The following is a 9,202-nucleotide window of genomic DNA, read 5'->3' as shown; positions in this document are numbered from 1 at the left end:
CACTTGTTTATTTAACATAATAATTGTTTTATTTAATAATAATATCCTTAAACGTTTTATGCACAGTCAACGTGAATAGAACAACATCTACTTGTAGACTCGTCAGAGCACAGTGCGTACATGTACATAATACATTACATACACTATTACAATCCGTAAAATTTAGCTTGATTGGAATGACACATGTCAAACTATGTATATGAACCTTAGAGGAAGAAAAAAAATAAAGGAAAGGAGCTGCCTTATCTACGGAATAAACGTCCCTACCTAAACCAAAAATGTCCACCACAAATGGCGGAATTAGTGTTGTACCATAAACATAGATAAATCAATATCGACATGCAAATGTATGGCTTGAATGTTGAAACTGTTTTTTATGTTTGCAAATTTGTACAGTTTACTGTAATCAAAGTATGATTAAGACTAGGCTATTATTACTAGGCAAGTAATGAACCATTTTAATCAAAATTACATATAAAGTTATTTACCAATAAATGTAACTATGGAATTGTATTATGAAGTAATCTAGTTACATTCAAAGTTACATTTCAATTTGAATGGAGCGAACAAAAGTAGATGGTATTTGATCCAATGTTTATGTTCGGCAGTCCTATAATTTCCAACCATTCTTTTTTCATTTGTAGGTAAACTTTGAAAATAATAATAATGAAATAATAAAAACCTCGTAGTGAATTGTTTCGATAACAGAATATCAATAATATGTCTGCTTACAAGAACTATCTCAAAATAATCGTTATCAACAATCATCAAAATATACTAACAAAGAGGCAGTCTAAAGTAACCAAAGCAAAATTCGGCAAGACTAATGAATAAACTACTTAAATGAGTCTAATTACATGAGACATTTCGGCTATTGTATGATTTATAGGCAGAAAAATAACACATGCCAGTGTAATGTAAATTTCGGTCGATTTCCGCTTCTTTTACTGCCGCACCCCGTAATGCTGCAGCTACGCATTTTCATCAATACTTAATTGTTCTCACTGTCAATATTTTTGTCCATTTCATTACAATTCATACGTATAATTCATTAAAACTTTGGCCAAACATTGGTTTTGACATTTGATGTACTTCCCTTTGACAACCGGGTACGGAAGTCAAAGGGTACCCCAAAAATGGTAAAATGAGGACAGTTGGCATTTAAGATGACGTTACGTATTTTCGATTCCCGTGTTTGACACACACCAATGTAATGCTATCTCTTTTGGCGTACGACGACACATAGTAGTTAAACAAAGACAGTAAAATGTATGTTTTCACCATCTAAATGCATCATGTACATATAACGTCTGATTTATATATGTCAATATAACATGTTCTTTAGTTTCCATAGTCTAAGATACGAACCCAACAATGGGACACGATCAGTGAAATAAGAATTAATGTTAAAATATATCGACTGACGTGTCAGGAATGACAAATATGTATATTTAAACCGGTGTTACAATATTATGACAATAACAGAAATCAAATAAAAAATCCACCCCGCGGCCACTATTTGTTAATTTTCCGTTTAAATTACGTAAATGTAACCGAGCTTATAACAGTATATTGGTACACACTTAGAATATAACGCATAGAAACCTAGTCCGCACACGCTAAGTGAGGCAAATTGAAGCGCGCCAAAAGGGCCTACACGAACGGGCGGGCCTTCAGCGCTCAAGGTCAACTTGCACCGCGAACAGCTCCAGAATTTTAGCTAAAAATGACGAAATGTGCGGTAAATGAGTGTAAAAATACGTCAGACAAACATAAAATAGATTTAACATCACATTCCACAAGGAAGTAACGCGTTTCAACTTGTATTTTTATATAAATATTCACTAAAACCGAAAATTAACCGACTACTAAAAGTAGCCTACATGAATTTGATTTTTGCCTCACTTGGGGCAGTTCGTTTGATATGAAACTATCATTCTATGCGTTATTATTCTAAGGGTACACATTGACTAAAAAATTCACCAAAATACGTAATCCAACAAAAACGTACCCGAAAATAATACGAATATTTTTGAAAATTACCGCCAAACGATATCTGGACTAGATGAGTTGATCGGCTCTGCGTTTTCAACGTGTCTCACCACAATTTTTTTCCGTCAGCAGTAACTTCAATGTGTGGAGATATGAAAATAAACATCAATAATATTTCTTAATGAAACAGTAATTTATATTTTTTTTCCAATTATTCGTATGGTTATTGAGTGGCAACGTAAATATATAAAATAATTGTTATTGCGTGATGTTAAAAAACTATTTTTTAGGGCGCTGCTACAAATTTGCCTCATCTTAATTTTGCCGAGCCGTCATTCTAACCAAGCCAAATTTTACGGGGTTTAGTTGATATTATTTTTACGGCTTGGCATCTGCTATGTCACAAAATGGCGTAGAAACAGCAGAAAAACAACAAATAACGACGAAGTACGAAAAATTTTAAACGTTTCACCTGTTTATGACCACAATAATGAAAACAAGTACAAAATCACAGCTGTATATTTTTAACAACTTTAAGTTGAATTTCAGCGCAAGGGAGTCGAGCCGTAATCCATACAGACACGTTTATTTCATTTTTATTGCTCATTGAAAGACGCCATTATGGTTCGTGACGCAGCAGATTGCCCGAGCTGTATCAACGCTTCATAGTTTGTCACGCAAATAGACACGTATAAGTAGAACGTTCGTCAGGAACCACCACTTCGATTCACATAATACAAGCGACTAGTTTTGACGAACGTTTATTTCTTTGCAAGCGAAGGTACATTTGGTAACAAGTGATTACAAGTACGAAGTTATAGATTACATTTAAAATTTCAATATTATTACAAGGAACTAAGACGCACGATAAATACACTTCTATACATTGGTCTCGGAACGCACTTTACACGATTATCATACAATGGAATAATTATGTAACAGAGTCATCGAACACTTCGTATACCTCTCAACATTTCGTCTCTCTTCAACATTGAACACTGGAAAGGGGCAGGTGTGTTATACCATACTTTTTTTGCGACGATTCAAAGAAAATTATTGAAATGTTGTCTAGCTACATACACGAGTATAGGGCTCTAAAACATCTGTCAACATCGTCAGATTCAGTTATGTACACAAGATAGAAAAATATATAATCTTTTGCGTAAGTTACAAATAAGTTATACAAGTTGTACATTTCACTACGAATCATTCGAGTTGGATCACTCCTTGATAATCAGCAAACATTTTACATCCATTGCTTGCCCTCTAAAAAAATGGATTAATCGATTTCTCAAATAACAAGCCATGGACTATATATACTTCACTAGTGAACTGTCGACTTTGAACATTAAATATAAATCACAATAAATTGCGTCTTCTATTATTAATCTTACACCATTTTCATTATCTAATTACACATTCTTTATTCACATAGTAACGGAACGATCTAAACGTTTGTCCATTGATTTAACGACAACAAACGTAATTATTGTAGAAGTCATTATGAAATTATTGCTAATGAATATCCTTTCATCCCCCAACCTTTAAACTTTAAAACCGTATCACCCTTCTTTTAAGTATTAAGACTGCGATAATTTACAACTACTTGGGAAAATACACCACATCCAATCTCAAAATACATAATTAACCTATATTTATGGTTTTAAACAATAAGTAACAAAATGTATCGGCTGCCCAGCGGAATATGGACTCTTTCAACACGTCATCGTTTGAGATCGAAAGGTATTTTCGTAAGGTCAGTAGAGAAACTTGGAGTTTAAAAATTTCGCAATAGAATCCATATTCACTAGTTAGTCTTTAAATTAACACCAAGAAATATGTAGCAAGGTGTAATAAAAAACGTTCCAACACCTGAATATCAGCCGTACATATGAAATGACTTTCAAGGGACAATTGATATTTTAAAATTAATTATATTCTTATGAGTCGTGAATAAAGCAACTATAGTCGGACTTTTAATTAGCGAAAGCAAACAAGTCAGTATATAATAAAGCTGGCATCATTATTTTTCGAAGTGACATTAGCAGCAGTCAGCTTGCTTTTGTAATTAAAAATCCGGCTATACACGTCGATTACGCGAGTCGCTCATTGCCCATCACTTGCAAGGAGGGTCCAAGCACAACTTGTCAACCTTTACTCAAATCTCGATTACAATTCAAGTGAATCGCCAAAGTTTCACTCTGAACTGAACGCTCGGGTCGCTTAAGATTTCTTGTGCGTCTCAAATAGGACGATTTCTCTGTCGGCGCGAACGTGTCGGATGTTTATTACACTTATAATGAAGTGTGTGGACGGGACAATGCAATCATTGCAATTTTATACTTACATAAGCGAATACGTCTGCTCGTATCTGTAAATATTCAAAATTTGCTACGAGCCGTTACTTTGTTTATGAAAGTTTTACGGCAATAAATTAAAAAGAACGGCGTGCACCTGCTAGTGAGGTTACACAGAAATACGATAATGTGTACCAGACTAAAAAAGAAGTGAACACGCAGCTGGTTACATTGTTTGCCTTCATTCCTTGTGAAGGATAAATTGCACCGGCAAGTTTTGGGTAGTCATCGACGCGGACTATATTAACAATCAAAAACGCCCAAAACGTAAACAAAGAAATGTTATGTAATGTCATTGTCAAAGTGTGAATGCAGGTGTGCTAAGCCGTCTATTTTCAACGGAATTCGAAAGAGGTTCTCATTTTCTACAATTTTAATTATCTATTACAAAATAGGAGCACTAAAGAGTAGAGTTTAGTAGTAGAATTCCTTGTGAAAGAATTTGTCCAGGGAAGTACTGCCACCTTACCTACTTCTGCCGCCAAACAGTAGTGTTAGTATTACTACGTTCCGGTTTTGAAGGTTAAGGTTGTTGGTGAAATTACAGGCACATGGAACTTGTCAACTTATGTGTCAGGGTGACGGGCGCAGTGGCAGTGCATCCGTAAGTGGCACTGTAACTGTTATGGACAGGTGTGCAGGCTTACCATCCGTCACTTGATATTTAAAAAAAAAGAAAAACTTTAACAGCAACATAATCATTTAACAAGCGCACTACGGAGACAAGAAGACATTCGAGTTCGAGAAACGAAGCAAGAATGACATCTATGACACCACACAATGGCAGTATAAAAAATGTTTTTGATCCCGATTGTTGTTGTTGTTACCGGTGTCATAAAATTATTTACTACCTTAAACATAGTATTTTATTGTAATTGTTGTATTTAACAAAACTAAGTATAAATTTATAAATAGCAAAATGTAAATCGTTCTAAGTTTTATCAGATTTCAGCTCGAAAAGAGCTGTAAACGTTTATTATCGTTCAAAATAGGAAACTACCATTTAAAATGTTTTTTTTGCTCGTTTGCCCCTTTGTTTACATTTTGGATATCTAATTATGATTATCAACTGACAAAAACGCGCTGTTCGACGCGCACCAGTCGCATGTAAACTTATCTTTTTGCCGATCACTAAATAAAAGGTAACGATTAAACCGAAGCGAATCACAGAAACGCAGAACACAAACGGTGTTTACTATAATATAATCAACGTTTGATGAGTGAACAACGCATCGCCTAAGGTCCATCGCATACGCGGTGCTTTCGGTTACGGGTACGCGATTGCGAAACTGGACTTAGCACATTTGTACGCGACAAACGTGCCAAGCAGTCGTGGGCAGTCTGAGGGCAGTCGCGGCGTCGGGCGTCCGCACTTCGCAGTCGAGTAGTCGGCGATCGCCGCTACAAGTGTGGCGCGTGCAGTGGATCTTAGAACGGCGTGTAACTTAACAATGTTGCGTCAATTCCGAGGCTTCGGTAAACATCTGGAACTAGTAGCCGGTCACGTAAAGCGCTCTAAGTCTCAACAGTCGCTATATTGACAAGCCGTCGGCTCGTTCGTCTGCTGCCTACGTAATATACGGTTCGCTTATTTTTTTTAATTGAAATCTGTCGTTCGTAAAGTCCGAAGTTTGTTTTATTCAGCGACGCACCGCCGTCGGTTCAATTTCCGTCGGGCGCTCAGGTTGCCGGTTCGCGCTCGGCGGAAACGACACGTTCGAAAGACGCCAAGAGCAGTAAACAATGCGAATATCACCGAAGCGTAAAACCGTGGCAGTCCGGCTGCACGCGCCGCTACGCCTCGACGGCGGTCCGCGGCGGCGCCGGGCCCCGGCGGGAGGCGGCACCTGCGGCAGACAGCGCGATGAGCGAGGGCGGCCGCGGGGGCGGGGCGGGGCGGGGCGGGCGGGCCCACCTGCGCCGGCCGGCTCGGGCGCGTATCAGAGCGGCAGCGGCAGCGCGGGCGCGTGCGGCTGCAGCTGCAGCGCGGCGGCGGCGGCGTCGGCGGCCGACTGCGGCTCGCCCAGCGCCTGCAGCACCAGCGCCAGGCGCCGCCACGTGTCGGCGCGCAGCGGCGCCAGCGACGCCGCCTCGCGGAACGACTTCTCCGCCAGCCGCAGCCAGCCCAGCTGGTAGTACGCCGCCCCTGACGACACCCGAAATATGTAGCATAATTAACATTTATTTTAACGCAATTAGAGCTTTTAAATTTGATGCGTCTTGTTGCGCGTTGTTTTTTATGTTAATATTCTCCAATAATTTCTAACGCGTGGTCACCTCAAAATAGTAAACAAAAATAACGATCGTCGCCACGTTGTCTAGATGCCTAGCCGTCAGCGCGTCGCGCCGTGTGACGACATACCTAAATGCGCTAACGCATATCGCATGTTAGTTTAGTACTTTGTTGTCATCAAATACATAAGCTCGCACGCCGACTCCACCCACTGCTCCACATCGTTCTTGTTGCTATAGCAACGGCATCTATTAATTATTGGTTGTCAATATTGTTTCCAATTATTTGAAAACTTTGAGACGTCATAACTTATTTATTTGTTAAGTATTTGAAAAAAAACCGAACACGTATTTTTTCTTTCCATTAAATGTACAGTATGCTCTTTTGAAATGCTCAGTGGTTTTTTATCACGCTGTATATAGACACGCTCAAAAAGATAACAAATAATAATTACGAAATTGAAAATATAATAAAACTCAAGTAATTTTTTTTTAATTTTGACATTCTTAAAAAAAGTATGTCACAAAGTAACTTTCTTTGAATTGCTTATTTTGACAGAGGATTACTAAGAGTAGGGAATGGCAAAACGTTCTATTTATTTTAAATTTCTCATCAAGCGTGTTCATTTAGATGCATTGCTTTAAGAATAGGTAAAAGCTAGTGTGTAAATGAATACGACGGAAGTGTGATGTGAAATCAGCTTGTAAAATTTGTATAAACAATCAATTCTTTGCATTTCAGTCAGTTTGTTCTTTAAGAGCGGTGGTATATGGCGAATTTTAGCTGCGATGCGAACGCGATGCAGGAGCTAATAGTCTAGCGCGTTAGTATCGATGCCGTCGCGCGTTTGTATCAGTGCGATCGGCTGCAAGTGTAGCGATGCAGTTGCGCGATAGCATCGCCGCTAAAGGTCGCAGCGCGTGTAACCACCGTGAGGCACGAGTATGAGAAAGGAAGTAAAGTAAGGAAAGCCGCCCGCGGCTCCGGCGCCGGAAGCGGCAGGGAGGAGCTCACCCAGCTGCACGATGGTGTCCAGGTGCGTGGGGTGCACGGCCAGCGCGTTCTGGAAGCACAGGCGCGCCTCCTCCCACTCGCCGCTGGCCGCGTGCACCTGGCCGCGCTGCGGAGGCGAGGGCGTCAGCGCCGGCGGGGCGGAAGGCCACGCTGCGGGGCGACGAAGCTTTGCGGCGGCTACGGCGCCGAGTTCTGCCGTTGCTTTCATAGTAAGCCTGGCATGTGCAGGACGCACGAGCTTCGTCGCCGCGCAGCGTCGTATTTCGCGGTAGACCTCCGGGTTTCGCGTCCGCGGCCGCGCTCCGCCGCGATAAGTGCAAACGCGCCGTTATCCTAATTTCGTTTGTAACCTTAGAATAATAACGCATAGAAACCTAGCCCGCACACGCTAAGTGAGGCAAATTGTAAGGCCCTATGGGCCTACACGAGCGAGCGGGCTGTCAGTGCTCAAGGTCAAGTTGCACCGCGAGCAGCTCAAAAATTTTTGCTATAAATGACGAAATGTGCGGTAAATGAGTGTAAAAATACGTCAGACAAACATAAAATAGATACTAACATCACATTCCACAAGGAAGTAACGCGTTTCAACTTGTATTTTTATATAAATGTTCATTAAAACCGAAAATTAATTTCGTTGCAACAAGACACGAAAATATTGCAAAGTAACGGATTTCTTTCTTCCAATTTTTGCTATTCTGTTTCATAATTTTTTGAGAATAGGCAATATCGCGACGGCTGCAGATTTTTTTTATTCTAATGTAAGTGTGCATTTCACCTCCATTTCTGCAAGTTGAATGCGTACAAATGTTGTTTACAAAGAGCAACCCCTAGAGTTTCTTGCTCATACTTCTCGGAGGAATCTGCCTTACGAATGAGGTAGAGTTTAACCAATGTGACGATTTCAAGTGTAATTATGCTTACCTATTGTTCACGTGCACGTGACGTAAACAGACAACCTGACCGGACATTTGCTAAGTGATGACAATAGACTACTCAGCAGTGCAATGACCGTTCTGAACTAGGCTGCTGAGTAGAGTAGTTAACTTTATGTATACATTTAAAAATAATATTGTTTATAGTCACACACACTTAAATACCGTTTTGTATAAATAGCTTAAGTTTTGTAAATAAAACTCTCTTTGAATTCAGACATCAACGCTGTCTTATTGACAACGGAGCACTCCTGACTACAGCATCCTCTCACTGCGGCCAAGACACCTTTAGCCGTTAGCTTATCTGATCAGTCTTGTGAGTCTGTGAGACTGGCAGTGAGAAAACCATTTCCTAAAGCACCCTTATCCTTCCCCCTTTCCGTCTGTTGCCTTAGGTCGCACGGTGACAGGCTTCCCCTACTATTTATATAAGTATATATTCCGTAGCGTATGGTTAGGGCTAGGCTGTTAGGTAGGCAACTAGGGTTGTTAGTGATAGTACAGCTTTCCCTGACCACTCATGTATAGCCAGCTAGCTACAGCTAGGTAGTTGACTGTACACCTATCAAATAAAGATTATTTTGATTTGATTTTGATTCTGGGTATCGTTTACGAGGTATTTGGGGGTGCTCATTACGAATATAGCACTTATTTCTAAATCCAAGATGGCGGAC

The 9,202-nt window shown here is 40.0% G+C and overlaps 1 protein-coding gene across 1 annotated transcript in view; it reads right to left on the bottom strand.

Annotated features, from left to right (window-relative positions):
* Positions 1 to 6,289: 6,289 nt before the first annotated feature.
* LOC113229405 (tetratricopeptide repeat protein 7B-like) overlaps positions 6,290 to 9,202 on the bottom strand; it is a 13,623-nt gene continuing 10,710 nt past the window's right edge. The window contains exons 12-13 of the mRNA XM_026462976.1: positions 7,597 to 7,896; positions 6,290 to 6,495 (exon numbers count right to left, since the gene is read on the bottom strand). Of these exons, the coding sequence (XP_026318761.1) occupies positions 6,290 to 6,495; positions 7,597 to 7,896 (506 nt within the window). The remainder of the gene's footprint in view (positions 6,496 to 7,596; positions 7,897 to 9,202) is intronic.

The sequence above is a fragment of the Hyposmocoma kahamanoa genome, unplaced genomic scaffold (assembly GCF_003589595.1).
Source record: "Hyposmocoma kahamanoa isolate Upper Pololo Valley unplaced genomic scaffold, ASM358959v1 62, whole genome shotgun sequence".
Taxonomy (NCBI): Eukaryota; Metazoa; Arthropoda; class Insecta; order Lepidoptera; family Cosmopterigidae; genus Hyposmocoma; species Hyposmocoma kahamanoa.
This window is presented reverse-complemented; position numbering and strand designations above follow the sequence as displayed.